Source organism: Equus quagga, chromosome 22 (genome assembly GCF_021613505.1).
Source record: "Equus quagga isolate Etosha38 chromosome 22, UCLA_HA_Equagga_1.0, whole genome shotgun sequence".
Lineage (NCBI taxonomy): Eukaryota > Metazoa > Chordata > Mammalia > Perissodactyla > Equidae > Equus > Equus quagga.
The window spans coordinates 23,488,400-23,509,295 of NC_060288.1; the positions used below are offsets into that span (position 1 = coordinate 23,488,400).

General features: G+C 42.8%; 1 protein-coding gene across 2 annotated transcripts in view; it reads right to left on the reverse strand.

Annotated features, from left to right (window-relative positions):
- The window catches only part of SNX25 (sorting nexin 25), a 127,930-nt gene extending 117,697 nt beyond the window's left edge, over positions 1–10,233 (reverse strand). Inside the window, exon 1 of one of the 2 annotated variants that reach the window (XM_046648755.1) lies at positions 9,203–9,289. Coding sequence is in view for 1 of the 2 variants with exons in the window: in XM_046648753.1 (XP_046504709.1) it covers positions 9,531–9,890 (360 nt within the window). In the remaining variant the exon portion in view is untranslated. Of the gene's footprint in view, positions 1–9,202; positions 9,290–9,530 lie in introns of those variants that run through there. The other variant, XM_046648753.1, reaches the window with a different exon arrangement.
- Positions 10,234–20,896: the final 10,663 nt, after the last annotated feature.

Below are 20,896 nucleotides of genomic sequence, written 5' to 3' on the forward strand. Positions count from 1 at the left end.
AAGGGATCACTGTCCTTCTATGAGGTTCTTACTCAGAAGGGCAGATGGGTTTCACATTATGTGCCAACTCTAGTAAAAGTTTAGTGGCTGCCTGGAATGTCTTGTTGAAAGGGATTCTGAGGCCTCATCCAGATTCAGCAAGAAAAAAAACAGCTTGACTTGATTAGTAATGATTGTCATGAGCATAGAAGGGGCAGTTGTGACATCATTTTAGTTCATTCTGAGACCTCTAAAGTGACACTAATTCCTAAACAGATCTTAGAACCATCCCAAAGACTCAAGTTTTCTTAAACCTGAACCAGGCCAGAATAATCTTTAATCATTAAAAGGGTAATACAGTGGTTAAGTGCATAGGACGATCCAGAGGAAGAGACCTGGGTTTAATTTTTCGTCCTTCCACTTGCTGTGTAGCCTGGGCACATTATTTAGCCTCTCTAAACCTCAGTTTTCCCAGCTGTAAAATGAGATTAACAGCCCCTACTCATATGATAGATATAAAAATTAAATTGGGTAATGCATATATGCACCTGCATAGAGTAAGTGCAATACATATTAGGTTTAGCTATAACAATTATTAAGGCATTCGCTTTATGACATTCACATTATGACGGCTGTAGTACATGTCTCTGTCCACTGTATTAACAGCCGTGGATTAGAGTAAGATGACTCAAACTGAGGCCACAGAAACCACTTCCCTGAACCTGTGAACAATGTCACTACAGGTGATGATGAGCAAATGGCAAAGGCAATTACAAGCGCTGTTCCGAATAAGTGTTACTTGCCTTTAAGATGACATATAGAGTATACATACGTCAGTTCTGGGTGCGATCCTTCTCAGTAAAAGATCTCATATGTATTTTTTCCAGACCTCTCTGTAGAAAAGGCCAAGAAACAACAACCAAACCAATAGGAATGATCCTCTCTAACACCTAGAATGAGCTTATTTGGTGTGATTTTCTGAATCTGAATTTTTTTACTTTTAATTTTTAAAACAGTAAAAGTGGGGGGCCGGCCCCATGGCTGAGTGGTCAAGTTTGTGCACTCTGCTTCGGTGGCCCAGGGTTTTGCTGGTTTGGATCTGATTGGGTTTGCATTTATTAAAGCATGAACTGAAGGAGGAGCCAACCAGGAGGCAGGGTGACTGGACCAGAGACCATTGTAGTCACCTAGATCAGACACGATGGTAGCTGGGACCAGGTGGGAGACAGGGAACAAAGCAGATGCATGCAAGACACTCAAAAGGTAAAAGACATGGGGGCCGGCCCCGTGGCTGAGTGGTTAAGTTCGTGCGCTCCGCTTTGGTGGCCCAGGGTTTCGCCGGTTCGGATCCTGGGCACAGACCTAGCACCATTCATCAGGCCATGCTGAGGCGGCTTCCCACACAGCACAACCAGAAGGACCTACAACTAGAATATACAACTATGTACTGGGGGGCTTTGGGGAGCAGAAGACTGGCAACAGATGTTAGCTCAGGGCCAATCTTTAAAAAAAAAAAAAAGGTAAAAGACAGGATTTGAAGGAAATGTCAAGAAGGACTCTTAGGATTCCAGCTGGGGACTTGACTTTCAGAGATGCTAGTCACACGCATAAGGAACAATGGAAGAAGGATGGGGACACTTGAACTCGTGTTCCCAGCACCACTCAGACTGCCAAGTGGAAACGTCAAGTTAAGCAGCTGAATAAACGAGTCTGAGGCCCAAAAAGAGCCGTGAGCCTGAGTAATGCATTTCGAATCCTCAGTGAAGAGATGGTTATTCTAGCAGCTCAAGGGTGAGACCGCCTAAGAGTGAGATGATAAAAAAATGAGACCTCAAGAATGACCAAAATTCAAATCCGGAGAATGAACCAACTTCTTGAGCTTCTAAGGGTCAAAAGCTGAGAAAGCTTTAGTAAAACAAGACAAAAATCAGAAGGAAAAATAAGAGATTCACAAGTCTGCCTCAGGAAAAACGCACTGAAATTTCTGAAATATTTAAGATGTTAATTTCACATCTATCAAGTTGGCAGAGCCCGTACGCAACCCTCAGGTGTATATTTGCATGGGCTGACCTGCACAGGGGGAAGAGGCCTTTGGGAGGTGGCTTGTGTGTTCAAAGTTGGAGACTAGAGAAAGTTTTGGAGCTCAGAGAAAAAGCCCTAGCTTGACCCCAGGGGCTGCAAGGAGCCAGGTGGAGAGAGAAGCCACAGACAGAAGGGAAGGGGCTGTCTTCACAGGAGATGCAACCAGGGGCAGAAGTTCCCCAGCTTCTACAACAAAGTGAAACCATTTTTAAAAAGCACGTGCAAGTGAGAGAAAAGGGGCTACACTCTTGGATTCTATAAAGCACGTAATACGGCTTTGGCTCAGAACAAACACAATGACCGAGCATTCCTGGATATCCAGCTTTGGGGGACTGACAGAGTAGCAGCCCAACAAGAAATGCACTTTTTCACAGGCTGGCAGTGGTGACAGCGGAGGAGCCTCTCAAATGTTTTGCAGGCACCAGGAATGGAAGAACGTAAGTGAGCTTACTCACAAATACAGGAGACCCTGCCTGTGGACTCACAGGAATGAGGAGGTGGAGGGTGATAGCCCTGCATGAGCAAACAGGGGCAAACACCCATAAAATTTTAGTTACTACTTCTTTTTTGTTTGTTTTTTTTTTGAGGAAGATTAGCCCTGATCTAACATCTGCCACCAATCCTCCTCTTTTTGCTGAGGAAGGCTGACCCTGAGTTAACATCCATGCCCATCTTCCTCTACTTTATATGTGGGACGCCTACCACAGCATGTCTGCACCTGGGATCCGAACCAGCAAAGTGGAATGTGTGCACTTAACCACTGCGCCACGGGCCAGCCCCTAGTTACTACTTTTAATGTAAACTCATACTTACAGGTGGGTGAGAACTACAGAAATTCAGGTTACTTTAGAAATGAGTATTTGCAAAAACTTACCTAATTCTCCAAGAGGTGTATTCTACACTAACATTGAAAGCTTATTAGATAGGTCCTAGTGGCCTAAACAAGTTCATCGTCTTATCCTAAAAATGCACAATTCAGGGCCGGCACCTTGGCCAAGTGGTTAAAGTTCTGCCCCCTCTGCTTCGGCGGCCCACGTTTGGATCCTGGGCACAGACCTACTCCACTCACCAACCACACTGTGGAGGTGGTCCATGCACCAAAAATAGAGGAGGATTGGCACAGATGTTATGTCAGGGCTAATCTTCCTCAAGGAAAAAAAAAAGGGGGAAGATTGGCAGCAGATGTTAGCTCAGGCAGAGTCTTCCTCACCAAAAACAAAAAAAAAAACGCACAGTTCATTCCTTTACCCAGTTGGCCTCAGAGGCATTTTACTTGGGGTTATCGTAGTCATTTTTCTTTACATCCAGCTCGTGGCTAATTCACACATGGAATCCTCAGGCTGGCTGAGAAGTGCACCAGGACTGGCCAGTGCCAAGAGTAACTGGTAAGCACGGGCCAGCCCCAGGGACAGAGCAGGCACACCTCACATGCCATGCTCCCAAAGCAGCACCTGAGCTGAGAAGCCCACCAAAATACAACCAAACCCACTGGGTTTTCCAGAAACTCCACTGTGTTTCGAGAAACTGCATAAGCACATACCTCAGGACTAAAGTAGGATGTAGAAATGAGTAAGTGAACTGAAGCCCTGGCTCTCAGGGTATCCAGGGGACCCCAGGGCTGCTATCTAACCCTGTCATCACCACACAACCAACCAACCCTAGTTTGGAAAGTGACCTTGCAGTGAAAGGTAAAGACACAAGTTCCATGTTTGCAAACTTTTTTCTTTCAAAAGCAAAGTTGCAATTTTTTTTGCAAAAAAGCAAGTTTGCATGCCATCATTTTAATACTAACAGACTTCCACAGCCACCATTCATTTTCTAAAACCTGAAATCTCAGCACCAAACCTGCTGAGTCATCGTTTCCGTACAATTGTGTGCACCTCTGACTACAAGACTCATCCATTTTAAGGAATGGAGGGCACTCCCTACCTCCAAAACGACAAGGGTGGGAAACAAATCCTAAGACGTTTTTAAGAAGGAAACATTCAATTAGTAAGGTGACATCACAGCATGCTCCCAAAACAAAAGTAGCTTCAGATTCAAAAGAGTTAGAAATAAACCTCCTGGGAATGACCAGAATTTAGGCTCCAAGTAAAATGTTCGAGTACGGAGACTTCAGTCTTCACGTTTGTGAATAAACAGTGGGACCTTTTGGTTTGGGGCTGAATTCACTGTTTAAAGAGAATTTTAGGACTAGAACACTCTTGAAAAGATTCTTGAACCTACCTGCAATGATAACTAACGATAATGAATATCAAAGGAAAACCACACTCACTCTTGAATTCACACAGCTTCATTAACTCTCACTTTTTATCACTATAACTGCACAGTATTTCTCCCCTTCAGTCCATCCCGATCATATTTCCATTTAACCTTTCTAAAGCCCAGCTCTGAGGCTGTGCTCAGGAAACGTCAATAGCTGCCACGCCTACACACTAAAATCCAATTCTCCTCTCTCAGTTGAGTACTTCTACAAGCTGACCAAAGCCACTTTCCCATCCTAGTGCCTATGACTCATCTCACAAACTCACCGGCAACTCGAATCCCAAATGGTACATGTACTCTGTCTGTAAAACAGTTTGCTTGGTTTATTTGGTTTTGGTTTTGTACAAATTATGAAAATATATATTGCTTCCTTTAGACAGTTTTGTTAAATTCAGATACATACTTTCTTCATTCCTTAGGACACATGTGCTGGCTCTGATGAGCATTTCTTATGGTCTACATTTAACCACGTATTATGTCTTCCTATTTTGAAGTTATCACTGTTCGTATACAGCGTCATCTGATGCTCACCAACCTTAAAGAATAGTTCCTTCCTAATATAAGCACAGAAAATAAATAATTTTCTTTTATGTGTAATCACTGTTTATATATCAAGAGATCGATCATAGGTATCGAAAACTTCTTTTTGAATACATATTTGTATTTGATTCTATATATATATATAAAATATATATCTGGAAGAAAAAACTATTAATAGTGGTTGCCTATAGGGAAGGGGGATTTTTTTTCCCTGTATACTCTTTCACATGCTTTGATTCTTTCAAAAAAAAATATGATTGTATAACCCATGTAAAAAATTACATTTAAAAATTAGGAATAGTATGAACTTAAAGTAAAACAACCCTTACAACACAGTGAGAATGAGATAGGATCCTATGATTTTAAGGCATTCTCAAAAAGCCACCTTTCTCAAAAATATTTTCCCCACTAGCCACCAGGACTTAAACCCCCTAGTTAAAATGCAAACAAATATTCTGAAGGTAGTAAGTGTATTTTGCCATTATCCATGATCAAATTACTGAAGCTTAGTTTATCACATTAGCATAATAAAAGAAAGTCACAAAGAGGCTGTATATAGGCCCCCTAATTCCTGTTTCTTTTGTTTTTCCTTCAAGTAACTAAATTAAGTTTGTTTTACTCAAAGAACCTTTGTATTAGTAAAAGACCTCATTTAGGAATTCTAGAAGTCTTGCCCAAGCCAACTGGCGCCATGGATTGCCAGTGTGAATGTTTTTACTGTCTCTATAAACATCTGCCCTCCCATCCAGTCCTCTCTATCAACCCAATGTACTCAGTCTGAGGGGGCTTGGACAGCGGGTATTGTGTTCACCTCTGAATCTTCCTCAACACTAAAAACAGCGCCAAGCACTTCCAGAAAGCAATTATCCAAGCTCTTAGTGACACCTATTGCAAGGCTGTGACCCTTCTCTAGGAAACTGCGGTTGAAACTTCAACTCTAAAAACGTCAGTTGGAGACTTAAATGTGTTCTCACCTCAAACAATAATCCATTCATCCTGGCAAAAAACCATCTACTGAGCACCTACTGTGTGCCTGGCACCGGTGCTCAGCAACTAAGGAGGCAAAAAATTATCTAAGGAGATCAGAATAGCAGATTTGTAGCAGACATTCAGTCAATGCTTATGAGATTTGATGAACTTCTGGAACTTTTCTATCTGCTTAAACTTTGAAAAGTCTTTCACTAATGTTTTCTTCACGTGGCAGTGGACTTTAGTTTCCCATAAACTACCAAGCACCTGACTTTTGTGGACTGTCTTGTTTCAGCCCTCCAAGCCTCATGAATGAATTACTTCTTTATTTTTGAACTTACGGGACGTAAATCAAGCAGTATCCAATAAACTACAGTGTAAAAGAAAAGAGAAAATCCATAGCCTATAAGATAATTGACAGTTAAAGAAGCTCTTCCCTCTCACCTTCCTATCATCAAAATGTCAGAAAAAATTTTCCTTTTTTCCATTATAAGAAGATGAACTCTGTAGTACTGACCCAGTAATGAAATTAAGTTTTCGAAACTATTGATTCCCTTTTGCCATATTTCTCTTGCTGTGTTGCCTTGCTTGGATCGCGTGCTACAGTCGAGTGACTGCAGCTAGAGAATCTGAGGCACTCGGTCCAGGTGAGTTAACTGGCTTAGCACAAGACCCAAATCACCAACTATGCCAGCCTACTCAGCAAAGCTGGACTAACAAGGGTTACACCAGGAGCAGGCCAGGCCTAGAACATCACAGCTCCAGTTCTGCTGGCCTGAACAAAGTCGGAGTTTTTCTAAAGTGGGACTCAGCTATCAACTGTCAAGACTTGAGCGTCAACCTTCCTGACCTTACACAAAAGCTTCCTTAGTACCTGAAAATACCACTGGATATTATTTCTACTTGAGATGAAAATTATTTTTACTACTTTAATCAAGAGTGATCCCACCCAAGCAAAATGAAAATCCTTGTGCGTAGGAAATACCCAATAGATGCTAGAATAATTAGTATTCTAACTGGAGGTGGAAAGCACTAAGTTAGTGACCACAAATGGACATAATCTTCTTCGTTATCTTCAGCAGACACTTCTCGAGCTCCTACAAGGTGCAGGGGATAACAGAAGGCGTCAATCATGGGTCCTAACCACATGGAATCTGTAGCTGCTAAGTGCACTGTGAAGCATGTAGAAGCATTTGAACACTCCGAGACATAAAAACACCTTTTCCCTCTTAGTTTAGGCTTCTCTAGTTGCCTACTTTTAACAACGTATGCGTTTTCCTTCTAGAGAGTAAATCCAAAAAGAAAAAAAGAGGAAGGAAGGAAGGATGGACAGATAGAAGGATAAGTCGCAGTGTCTATCTGATACGTCTAGCTAACACTAGAAGAATCCAAAATGTAGAAGAATGAGGATTCTTTTCTTCATGCTGAATCAAAATTTCTGTGGTGCAGTAGTCACTGTATTTTAAAAGGCACCATTTGGCTCACTACTAAACAGCCTCCCCTCCACATATGTTAGATGACCCTTGTGGTCCAACTCCTACCCTACCCCCACGGAACTGACAGGTATTTTATACTATACCACATGCTTATGCTTCCATTCATAAAGAAGAAAACTTTAAAAAAAAAAAAACCTTTAACACAAATACATTGGAAATACAGCACAACTAAAGGCATCAGTACTGTAAAAAATATATAGAGAGAATTTTATGCAAATAACACACATCTCAATTCTAAGTAACATCTAACTTAGAAAGTAAGGTTCCTAACTTGTTTTCTTATTTAAGGCTATTATAAGAATCCAAGTTCAAGAAGAACGACCAATAGTCTACTTTCCTTAGACTGTACTTCAACTCTTCTATTACCTGAAATCTTCAGGTAACATATACGAGAAATTACGTAAGCTGCTTCCTGTTCTGTCACCTTGAAAGTACTATTTCCTCTAATTCCTCTACTCAACCACCTTTCTGAATGATAATTCAAGTTTTACCTGCCCAGGAGTGCAAGTGAGCTTGGCGGTTTGGGGAACGTTTTCCAGGGAACAGAATGGTAACCCACAACATGAAACTTCCAGGCTTCCCACGTGGACTGCAATACTATGGCTTTGACCGTGACCTCACCATCTAAACTTCCTCTCCCCACTTACCGGGCACTCTCAGTCACTTAACTCTCATTTTTTTGTTTCATAAGCATTTATTACTGTGCAAAAGTATCTCACTTATTGTCTGATCCCCCAGAAGAATACAATCCCCAGAGAGCAGGACTTTTGTGCATCTTGTTGATTCAACCCCCGCTTCCAGAATAGTACCTGGCTTACTCAAAATACCGGATAAATCGCACGGACTGAACTATAACTTCTTACGATACTCTAAAGAACTGGAACGTTTTTTACAGACCAATAAACCAACTAGTAAAATCTTGGGGTCCTCATTTTTTATTATGGTAGGAAAAAAGCAAGAGGAAAAGTACACCTGCTCACCAACTCTTGCTAAATTAGACATGAAAAAAGACAATTAAGTGGAGGTTTTTAAGAGAAATAAACATTACTAATTTTTGAGACTACTTATGAAAACAGAAGTTCCTGTTGCTTAATATACTGAATTGCAGACCAACGTGCCTGAGTGGGGATGCCTGACTCGTTAACTTACACTCTTCAGCCATTATCTCAGCACTGCATTCCGAATAGACAGACCCAGGAAACGGTGATTTTGGTGAAGAGAGTGATGATTTTTACAAAGGAGTAGCAGGTCACATCATAAGCAAACACAAAATCCAGGGCGTAATGGCCTCTCTAACAAATATTCTCATTAAGTTAAGCCACTGCCATTTGCCTTCCTACAAAGTGCTTGGGCAATTTCAGTTTAAGGATGGTATCATTCAGTCAAGCAGTGAGTGTCAAGCTACGATAGAATCAAGTTTCATCTAAAGGGTTACAAGACGGAAGCTGGGAGGTAGAGAAAGTAGTAGTTTGGCAGTAAGGAAGAGAAGAGCCCATTTGGAATATTTCCAGTATTCCCTAACCTCCGCCCTACTGTCCCATATCTCACTGGGGATAGCTTTCCTTTTGTTGCAAACTACAGGAGAGCGACTTTTGGCATCCCCTTTCCAAATCACACAAACTAGCTGGGACTGCATTACTTAACATGGTGGAATTCAGGATGGCGTGGTAAAAAGTGTACACAGGCTTGGGTATTGGAGAGGGGTGGGGTGACCTAAGCCAACTTAGCCTCCGCGAGGTAAGTTTCCTCATCTGTAAATGGTCACAAAGTTACCTCCCACGGAGAACGGCGAAAAGAACCAAATATAAGGACCAGTATAGGGTGCAGCGCCTGCGTATCGGGAATGCTGGGTTCTCCTTCGTTCCACTCACCAGCTGCAGAGCAACATCGAAGCTGTGGCACGAGTATTCAACTATCAAGGTTGTGACCGAGAATGGTGGAGGAGCAGCTACAGAGCTCTTAAGGAGCATCTCGGCCGGCCCCACGAGCCCGCCGCCCACGGGAGGCCGACGGAGCGCTCGCATCCACCCGCCGGGCCGCCCAACCCCAGCCCGTGTCTCTCGGGCTTCCAGCTTCGAGGCGGGGAGCGGGGCCGGGGAGGACCGGCCACGCGGCGACCCCCGGGACTCGGGAGCGGGCGCCGGCCCCGGAAGCGGGAGGGCCGCGGGGGCGCGAGGCGGCAGGGAGACCGGTACTTACCGCCGGCCCGCGGCGGGCGGCCATCCGTCTCCAGGCGGCGGCGAAGTCGGGCGGCGGGGCTCGCGGGCTCCGGCAGACGAGGGAGCACAGGGTCCCCAGCAGGAAGGCGGCGGCGGCGCAGCCCAGGTACAGGCTGAGCCTGAGCAGGACGGTGCACAGCCCCGCGCCTCCCGCCGCCGGCCAGCAGCCGGGCCCCAGGCAGGAGAGGGACACGGCGGCGAGTGCGGCCACGGCCACGGCCACCCGCCAGCTCCCGCCGCCGGGGCCCCCCGGGGCGGCCGCGTCCTCCCGGGACTCCGGCCGCTCGCCCGGGGCAGGGCTGAGGCCGGCGCCGCTGCTGTGGGTGGCATCGGGGTGCATGCTGCTTCCTGTGCCGCTAAGGACAGGCACATCTCCTGCCCTGCTGTGCCCCTGCGCTGCCCTGGACGGTGGCCTCCGCGCGGCGCCTCCTGCCCTCGCCGCTCCCGCCGCCGCTCCGGAGGCAGAGGCAGTCCGCGCTCATGCCCTCGCCGGCGGCCCCCCGGGGGAACGGCTCCAACAGACGCCGCCGGGCTCCTCTCGGCGACCCCTCCGCGCCGCCACCCGGCGCCCGGCCCGCAGCTGCCCGCCGGGCGCGCCCAGGTAGCCGGCCCGTGTTGTGACTTCAGCCGGCGAAGCCCGAGGCGGAGCGGCAGCGGGGGCGGCCCCGGAGCGCGCGTCAGCCGGGGGGCGGAGAGCCTGCGCGGCCCGCTGAGTGACAGCCGGGGCCGCCCCGCCCCGCCCTGCCCGGCCGCCCCCCGCGGCGGGGGGCGGGGTCCGCCCCGCTGCTGCCCCGCGGGGAGGGGGCGCGACCAATCCCGGCGGACACTGCTCCGTCCTGCGCTCCCCCGCCCCGCCCCCAGGGTACCGTCTGTCAATGGAAAATTTTGCTGCAGGTGTCAGGAGCATTGGTAATTCTCGAGCTCAGGTGATCCCTTAATCCTCGCTCGGTACTGACGAGTAACCTCCTCGCGTGCTTACAGCCCCCCAGATTTCTGCCTCGTTTTCACTTGCCACTTAGATTAAATAGGCAACCATTTCAGATCCTCACTTTAACACAGTTCCCCTAACAACCTTCCTTCTCCTACCCAGCCCCCTCAGGGAAGGAGTCAGACAAAAGTGGAGGAGTAAATGAAGCTTGCAATCTCTAGTCTGGAGAGACCCGGAGAAGTCCGCCTGGTGCCAGAGGGTATACACAGCTGCCATCATCACTTTGGCTCCAAGTCCCGGTATTTTCGTTGCCAACAATTCAGTACAAAGGCTATTACTCATGCGAGTGAAAGTGGTCCTGATAATTTTTAGAAGACGTATTTTCCTCTTCTGTCATGGTTCCAGCATTAATATACAGATAATGCTTGCTGAGAAGATGCCAATGTGCTAGATGAATACTGGTAATTACTGCTAGGACCAATAAAGCAGCAGATGTATCTTTAATGGATAAATAAAGGAATTCTAAAGAGATTAATGATTATTTAAAAGGGGGGTGATGAGTAGAGAGGGCAAATCAAGAATAGGGGAAAAAAGGGAAGGAGAAGTAAGTAGATGAGAGAAGCAGTAACAAATAAAGATAAGAATACGGGAAAAATTTAAAAGCAAAAGCCCAGGACCCTCTCCATGCAGCAATCATGAAGAATTTCAACAGTTTAAAACGCTATTGTTTTCTGATAAATTGAGTCATATCTTGCTTCGAAGGAAGCACAGTTAAGAAAAATAAGCATTAAAATATATTTTCAAATACTATGACTATACTGTTTTTCTATAAAGAATCATCTGTGTCATTTCAACAAGAAAAAAATTCAACATTCATACAGTATAAACTAAAATATTTAGTGGATATTTTTTCTTTTAAAACACAGTATTATCCAAGAGGTTATTATTCAAAAGAAGAAATGCTGGTGTCCATAGAAAGACACGGCCCACCTGTGTATTCATGTCTTCATAATAAATTTCCCTGGAATGGCATGGATTTCAAGTAGGAGATGAAGTAAGAGGTCTAAAAAAATTATCCCTAACATTTAGCTCTAACAAAACAGCATAGAAATGAATTATTTTATGTATCTGTATAAAAATAAATGTATTCACATTTGTCATTTTAAAAAGTTGTTTTTCATATTAATTAGTATTCATGGGACACTTTATTCTCACATGTTTGTGAGTCCAAGAGAGGGAGATAATGTGTGCCTTATGCCAGATGTGACTCTGCCATGCCTAGGTGATGACCTCAAAGGAAGTTACTGTCTTACTGTTCTTGCCTTCTTTTTTTTTTAATAAAAATAGTTAATTGTCATCCCACGGGGCTCCTCAAAGTATACCCTACAAATCCAAATTATTTCAAGTAAAGCATGGTGGCTTGTTCTTCCCAACCATCACAACTATATCTTTTGATCATTTACAGGCCAGGGACTCTGTGCTGAGGGCCTTATATCCATTTTCGGATTTAAACCCATAGCTGACAATAATGGTAACTAATTGAGCACTGACTGTGTACCAGATACTGTTCTAAGCAGTAGAGATGCTTCATTTAATCTTCACAACAACCCTGATAATGTTATCTCCATCCACACAAGAGGAAACAAGCACAGAAGGTAAAATAACTTGCTCAACGTATCAAAGCTGATAAACATATTTGATATTTATCAAAGCTGATAAATATCAGAGCTAGGATTTGGTTATCACCCCATGTGGTCCGGCTTTAGAGCTTGTGCATTTAACCACTATGCCATCGTGCTTCCTAAAAATTCTGTCATTTAGTCATCCCATATTACAGAGGAGAAAAAACAGGATTTAAATTCATGAACTTAAAAATGTTTAGTTTTGGGGCTGGCCCCGTGGCCGAGTGGTTAAGTTCGCGCTCCGCTGCAGGCGTCCCAGTGTTTCGTTGGTTCGAATCCTGGGCGCGGACATGGCACTGCTCATCAAACCACGCTGAGGCAGCGTCCCACATACCACAACTAGAAGAACACACAATGAGAAATATACAACTATGTACTGGGGGGCTTTGGGGAGAAAAAGGAAAAAATAAAATCTTAAAAAAAAAAAATGTTTAGTTTTGTTGCTTTGTACGTATAGCTGGTATCTCAGCCAGCCCCAACAAGTGCTAAGTGATCTTAACATGAATCAGTGAAAGCGGAAACTGATCTGACTTTTATTGAGAGCCCTGATCTATAACTCATAAGACCATGATCTTTCCAACACATCTGTATATTGTCCCCAAGAATAATGCAGATCTGGAGAAATGTACACTTGTGATCAGAAAACTTCCTTAAAGCATATGCCATATGGCTGCTAAGTCAGCATGGACACTTCGTGCATTTACTTAACAAGTAGTAGTTGGGACTCTATCCTGTGCAAAGTTTGAGGAACACTGAGAGGTGAGGTAAGGTGAGGAGGTCCAAGGGAGAGACTGGGATCAGGAGGTGCTGAGGGAGAAGAGGCTCTAAGTCAGGTGTAAAATTAGGATGCAGGTGTTCCATCCCGCAAGTCGGTGTTGAGTCCTACCAGGTCTAAGCATTAAAGGGCAAGCTAAGTAGGGATGCCTTATTTGTATTCCTTATAGTCAGTACATCCTGGCAGGTTATAATTGAATGCTATCTTAGTTATTCTCTTATGTAAGATGGGAATGACATCTGCCTTAACTCACAGAGATAAGAATAAATTAAGAGACAAAAATTGACATTTAAAATATTAGTGTAAATTGGTAGGCAATACCTGATCCCTGTCAAAATATGTAACACATCTTCCTCTTCACGATTAAGCATATTTCACCTTAACCCCCCTGTCCCATCTTGGAGGTAGTCACAGGATTAGAGAGAAATACACAGTGTCTGCCCTTGACTACTTTGGGGAAAATTGTGAGTAAAGATGTTAACATGCATCAAAAGACCTAGATACCCTTCTAGTTTCTTCTAATGATTCACTGTAAGACCCTAACAGATCAGTTAACCACTCTATCTCTCTTTCTTGTAAACTTTCAAACAGAGCGTGGTTTACAGAAAATACAGATATAGACATAAGTGTGGTCAAACTTTGAAAAGTAAGAAATGATAAAATACCTTAAAAACAAATAGTAGAATGTGAAAGCCGCATTTCTAAGAAGAAGATGAATCTCTGAACAAAATTTTAGAACGTATATATATAAATTATGCTGGGTGGGGTTCCATATTCGTAAGTAAAAATACTCAGATTGGGAAAATTTCAGGCAGAAATGTCTTCGTATTAATCTTCGAAGAGAAAAGGAATTACAAAGGAAAGTACTGTAAATTAAATTAGCGAGTGACAAGATAAAGAATTAACAAAGGTAGAACCCAAAAAAGGGATAATTTTAATTTATCTAAGTTTTGACCTGAAGTTCAGGGAAACGTGGTGTGTCAATTATCTATTGTTGCATAACATACTACCACCAAATAACCATTTTATTTGCTTATGATTTTATGGGTCAGCAGTTCGGGCTGGGGTCAGCTGGGCGGTTCTGCTCGTCTTGCCTGGGGTCACTAATAAAGCTGTGGTCTCCTGGGGTATAGGCTGGAGCCACTTGGTCTATGGAGCCTCTGCCGAGATGGGTCATCCCTGCTCCCTGTGTTCTTATCCTCCAAGAAGTGAGCCTGGGCTTCTTCACAGGACAATCTCAGGGATGCAATGTACAAGCTTTGTTCATCTTACATTTGCTAATTTCCCATTGGCCAAAGCATATCTTATGGCCCAACCAGGAGTTAAATAAGGGACGGGCCTACACACGGGCTTAAACATAGGGAGGCATAATTCGTTAGTGCTGTTACTTTAACAACCTACCCAATTTACTTTGTTAGAATACACTAATCAGTTTCTGGTAGATCTTCTGGCTGCTCACCAAAATCAGTAGCATCTAGTGACTTGTCACTCAAAATATGTTAAAGTTCACTTTTCTTGTTCCTGGAATTGATAATTATTCAAAAGCTACTCCCATCTGCCTATGAGATAGAGAAAAGAGCCTGCGTAAGGATGCAGCAAGGGAGGCAATGTACAACCGTTTGCCAGCTGAGGGTTTGGTAATACAGCCATATCATTTAGCTTTATTTTACTGCAATATTTTCAAGTTATGAAAAGCAAAAAAAAAAAAAAAATTCTAAGCTAGCTCACTTAGATTTTGATATCCCGTATTATTGTCCAGCAGATTATAAAGAAAGAAAATAAAGTGTTTGTACTTACCTAATTCCTCCAAAACACACGCGGGCTGAAAAACTTTTGTTTTGTTTTGTTTTTTTTGAGGAAGATCAGCCCTGAGCTAACATCTGCCAATCCTCCTCTTTTCGCTGAGGAAGACTAGCCCTGAGCTAACATCCGTGCCCATCTTCCTCTACTTTTTTATATGTGGGACGCCTGCCACAGCATGGCTTGATGAACGGTGCCATGTCTGCACCGAGGATCTGAACCGGCGCACCCCAGGCTGCCAAAGTGGAACGTGCATGCTTAACTGCTGCACCACCAGGCCGGCCCTGAAAAACTTTTTGAACTGATGTATATGCTGTTTCATGATATTTGTCACAAGCAGAGTAAAATATAAAATAGGCAGTGCACAATTATTGATTACTCACATAAATTAGGAAAGGATTTTGAATATTTTAGGATTAACACTATGTGTTTAATATTATAGAAAGCTTTTATATGCTACTTAAAAGAAGTCAATGTCTCTGTCATTTATCCACTATAGGAAAGACAACATACTTCTGGAAAGTAAAAATTAATATTAGAGAATTAATCAGAGTCCAGAACAGGTGTTGGCACAGAGTAGACCCTTAACAAATATATTTGAATGAATAAGTCTGATATTCTTCTATACTAATATATCTAGAATAATTGGGTAGACAAAAAAGCTAATAAAAATAGTACTTCATATTTGAATGGAAACTTTAATTTTTGGAAGACCTTTTTAAAACACATGTTCCTCACTACAACTCTATAAAGGCAAAAAGATAATTATTATAATCCCATTTTGCGGACGAGGAAATAGGCTCAGGGAAGTTAAATGACTGACCCAAAATCACACAGTCAGTTGATAGTGGGACCTAAATTATAGTATTCTCCTGCATTTGCTATCCTTCAAATATAATAGTTAAAGGTAATGTAATGTCAAAGGACAAAAAAAACTGCTTTTTACATTATACAAATAATGTCCTTACAAAACCAACACAATAACAATTGCATTCGCCTGACTTTTAAATAGAGCATAAACTTCTGGAAGGTAGTTTGTGACTTCTATTCATTCTTTCATTCAGTCCAAAAACGTTAGCCAGGTGCTTTGTTAGAAAATAGTATACAGGCTAGCCCCATGGAGCAGTGGTTGAGTTCCGCCTGCTCTGCTCTGGTGGCCCAGGTTCACAGGTTCAGATCCAGGAACGACTTACACCACTCATTGGCAGCCATGCTGTAGCTGCGACCCACATAGAAAATAGAGGCAGATTGGCACAGATGTTAGCTCAGGGCAAATCTTCCTCAAGCAAAAAAAGGGGAAGATAATCTTCCTCAGCAAAAATAAATAAATAAATAAACAAAAAGTATAAAAAAATATGGTCTCTGTCCTTGAAGAGCCCACATTCTAATTGGGGTGGGGGAGTAAGAAGACGGTGGAAAAGCATAAAGCAATGTAATACACAGTATAATAAAGGTATTACAAAGTTCTATGGTGACAAGAAGAGACCTACTAATTCTGCTTTGTGGGAATTAAGAAAAATTCAGATGTTATCATGTTTGCAAATTTAAGTCATTTTGTTCTCTCAGTTTCCTCTATTTTTTATAGCATTTAGATAGTTTGAACTACCCCTTTAGATCCTCAAAAAATATGAAACTTAACTGCACTTAATTTCAAGTTGGTTTATAAACTTTAAGCCAGTAAAGACATCATTCTTCAAAATTTGATTCCTAAACTAAAAAAGAGAAAAGCTTTCCACTGGGCGTACACTTGCTTATATCATAAAGAAAGTTTGGCATAAATGAAAAACTGCCAGATAGTATGGAAAGGTCTTTTAATAGCTCTCTATAAAAATGTTTAAACTTATATTCTGTTTCAAGACGCTTACAAATAAGTGAGAAGGAATTTTCCAAATGCGGAGAGAGGATATTATTTACATCTTTTCTGACAAGAGTCCAGATTCAGTGAATTGGGGGAGGGGCCTTTCTTCACCTATGAATTGATGACCTTCTATGACCAGAACTGTAAAGAGGCACAGAGCAAATAAAATCTCCATCCTGAAGTAGCTTATTTACAATCTAGTTCACACATTCATTGGTTCATTCATTCAATATAGATGACCGAGGAAGTGCTCTTTGCAGGAAAAGAAAACCAGGACAAAGGCAAAACTTTACACATTCTTAGGCCAGAAAAAGAGCCAAAATTAAAGTTGAGATAGAATCATCTCTTTTGGTTTTTATATTTTATCATGGTAAAATATACACAAAATTTACTATTTTAACCATTTTTAACATCTTTTTTTTAAAAAAGATCGGCACCTGAGCTAACATCTGTTGCCAATCGTTTTTTTTTTTCTTTTTCTCTCCAAAGCCTCCCCGTACATAGTTGTATATTCTAGTTGTAGGTCCTTCTGGCTCTGCTATGTGGGACGCCGTCTCAGCATGGCCTGATGAGTGGTGCGAGGTCCATGCTGAGGATTTGAACCGGCACTCAAACTTAACCACTCGGCCTGGGGCCGGCGCCTATTTTAAGCATGTTTAGGTGTGCAGTTCAGCGGCAATAAGTACATTCACATTGTTGCTGTGATGAATAACACTGTATAAACATGGTTGTACAAATACCTTTTCAAGACTCTGCTTTCAGTTCTTTTGGGTACATACCCAGAAGTGAAATTGCTGGGTCATTTGGTAATTCTACGTTCAATATTTTGAGGAACTGCCGTAGTTTTGTAGTGACTGTACCATTTTCCATTTCCACCAGTAACGCACAAGGGTTCAATCTCTCCACATTCTTGCTAACCTTTGTTATTTTCTGTTTTTAATTTTTTTTAAAGATTTTACTTTTTCTTCTTCTCCTAAAGCCCAAAGGTACATAGTTGTATATATTTTTAGCTGTGGGTCCTTCTAGTTGTGCCATGTGGGACATCGCCTCAGCATGGCTTGATGAGTGGTGCTAGGACTGTGCCCAGGATCCAAACTTGCTAAACCCTGGGCTGCCGAAGCAGAGCGTGCAAAATTAACCACTTGGCCACGGGGCTTGCCCCTCTGTTTTTAATGTTTAATTTTTATAACTATCCTTATGCATGCAAAGTGGGATCTCGTGGTTTTAATTTGCATTTCTCTAATAATTAGTGATGTTAAGCAGCTTTTCATGTGCTTAGTGGCCATTTGTATACCTTCTTTGGAAACATGTCTATTCAACTCCTCTATACAATAAACTTTTATTTTGCTGAGGAAGATTAGCCCTGAGCTAATGTCTGTGCCAATCTTCTGCCACTTTATATGTGGGTCACCACCACAGCATGGCTGACAGTGGCGTAGGTCTGCACCCAGGATCTGAACCTGCTGCTGGGCCACCAAAGCTAAGCATGTGAACTTAACCACTATGCTTTGGGCTGGCCCCATAAACTTTGGACCAAAGAGGAGGCAATCATCCCTGGGAAATGGTGCCAGTATAGTTTCACCCAGCAGAATTAAGTGAAATCCTTCCTTTTTGCGTACAAAAAGAACAGAGAAGTGATTCTCTGTACTTGCTGGTAGTTACAACCAACGAGAACAAAATGCATTATGAAGAACTAAAATAGAGCCAATTCCTTAGTGAGCCTCCCTAGGCTACGGAACCCATACTTCCTAACTTTATATTTTCATGTAAAAAAATATTTATTCGGTACCTATTGTATTAGTTTCTGTTTGCTGCTATTACAAATTACTACAAACTGAATAGTTTAAAACAACACAAATTTATTCTCTTACTGTTCCAGAGGCCAAAAGTCTAAAATCGAGGTACTGGCAGGGCTGCATTCCTTCTGGAGGCTTCAGGAGAGAATCCCTTTTCTTCCCTTTGTCAGTTTCCAGAGGTGCCTGCTTTCCTTGGCTCACAGTCCCTTCCTCACGTCACTCCGACCTCTTGCTGTTTTATTTTAATTAAGAGTAAAAATTTTTTTCCAGTTTTATTTGGATATAATCAACATATAACATCATATAAGTTTAAGGTGTACAACATAACAATATGTGTACATATTATGAAATGATTACAAGTTTAGTTAACATCCATCACCTCACAATTACACTTTTTTTCCTTGTGATGAGAACTTTTAAGACCTACTCTCTTAGCAACTTTCAAATATACAATACAGTATTGCTAACTATAGTCATCAAGCTGTACATTTGACAAATAAAAATGTCAAGCAATAGGATATATTGGAGAGTATGAGGAAGCCATTTGGTATAAACCTAATTCGGCCTGACCTTGTCTTCCCAAAAGGGCCTGACTGTGGCTGTTGAGCATGCATTGTATATCTGCTTTAGACATTCCCTATGGCAAGAACAAAGGCCCTTGAGATAAAGGTGCAACTTCCCTCCCCCTCCCAACGTTGGCATTTCTTTAAGGATTAAGCATCTTTCCTTAGGCTAGAAACTGATTGCTGCGCTCACCTGTGACCACCCAGCTCAAGATAATAGACTTGCCTCCTGCTATGTCCTCTGAGATAGCAGACCCACTACCTGCTGTGTCCATCAAGCGCTGTGCTGACAGGGCAATCTTGTGACTATTGTGGGAGGGACATTTCAATCATATGTGAAACGTCCTGCTTGGGCGTATATAACCACTCTGTACACCTCACTACTTTGGTGCCCTTTCTTCCTTTTGGAAGAAAGGCCCCAGGCCATGGTCCTCAGATTACAGCTCAGAATAAACTCACCCAAATTTTCATTTATAGATTGGTTATGGATTATTTTTGTCGACACATTACAATCTCTTGATTCTCTGGCCATGTCTCCTATTACTGACTTCGAACTTCCTGCCTCTCCTCTTAAGACCCTTGTAATTACACTGAGCTCACCTGGATAATCCAGGTCCATTTTCCCATCTCAAGCTCCTTAATCACATCGGCAAAATCTCTTTTGCCAAGTAAAGCAGCATATTCACTGCTTGTTCTGGGGTATAGGATGTGGACCTTTGGGCATCATTATTCTGCCACACCTACTATATGTGCCTGTGAGTTCAAAACTGAAAAACTGTGGCATTCACTATCTCTTACACAGATCATTTTTCTCTTATCTTGTTTTAACTACCCATCTCATTTATCAGTCATAGAGAACTTTCTAATGTGTTACCAGCCCCTGGCCCATGGAACTAACTAGTTGTCTAACTGAACTTTGCTAATATAAACAACCACAAAGACACATTGATGAGGATTTTAGGCTGGTTAATTTTAAAACTGCAGACGACTCGACCCCGCGTCAACATCACTCCCATTTTTATTATTGTCGTTGCTGTTTGGGTAAGGAATTACAAAACAATTAAAGCAGCTTTCCATATTAAATTAGCCACAGTGGGGGTCTGGAATTGGCCACCCCAAGATATGTCTCTTTGGCATCAGGATTATTTGAGGCTGATTGCTTTTGATAAACTGGGACAGGGAAGGAGGCTCTGAGGAGTGGAACTTGCCCTTTGTTAGGACACATTTACATTTGTAAGGTAAATCTCTACCTGTAAAAGGTGCCTCCCTCTCTGTACCAGGAACAAGAAAGGAGACGACCTTCTCTCTAGAAACTCTTAATCAATGCCAAAGGCAAGGATTTAAATCTGCATTTTATTGTGCTAGTCTGGTAACCTCCTGTAACTAACTTCCCTCCCCCTCTCAACGCTGGCATTTCTTTAAGGATTATGCATCTTTCCTTAGGCTAGGAACTGATTGCTGCACTCACCTGTGACCGCCCAGCTCAAGACAATAGACTTGCCTCCTGCTACACCCACCAAGATAGCCGACCACTACCTGCTGTGTCCATCAAGCCCTGTGCTGACAGGGCAATCTTGTGACTATTGTGGGAGGGACACTTCAATCACATGTGAAACACCCTGTTTGGGGGTATATAACCACTCTGTGCACCCCACTTCTCCGGTGCCCTTTCTTCCTTCCGGAAGAAAGACCCCGGGCCATGGTTCCTCATAAAGCTTTGTTTAATTTTCTCTTGCTATTCTGTCTCATGTGAGTTTAATTCATTCTCCGGCCACACGAACCCACATTTGGGAAGCGGAAATGTCTTCCTCCCCTACACCACTATAACAACTAGGCGCACCCAGACTGCCGTTAATAGCAGCAACATCTTGATCGTGCACGGGGCAACTGAGGGCCCAGACGACTCATTTCTTCACCCGTCCCTCCCCAGCCCAGAGCTGAGTC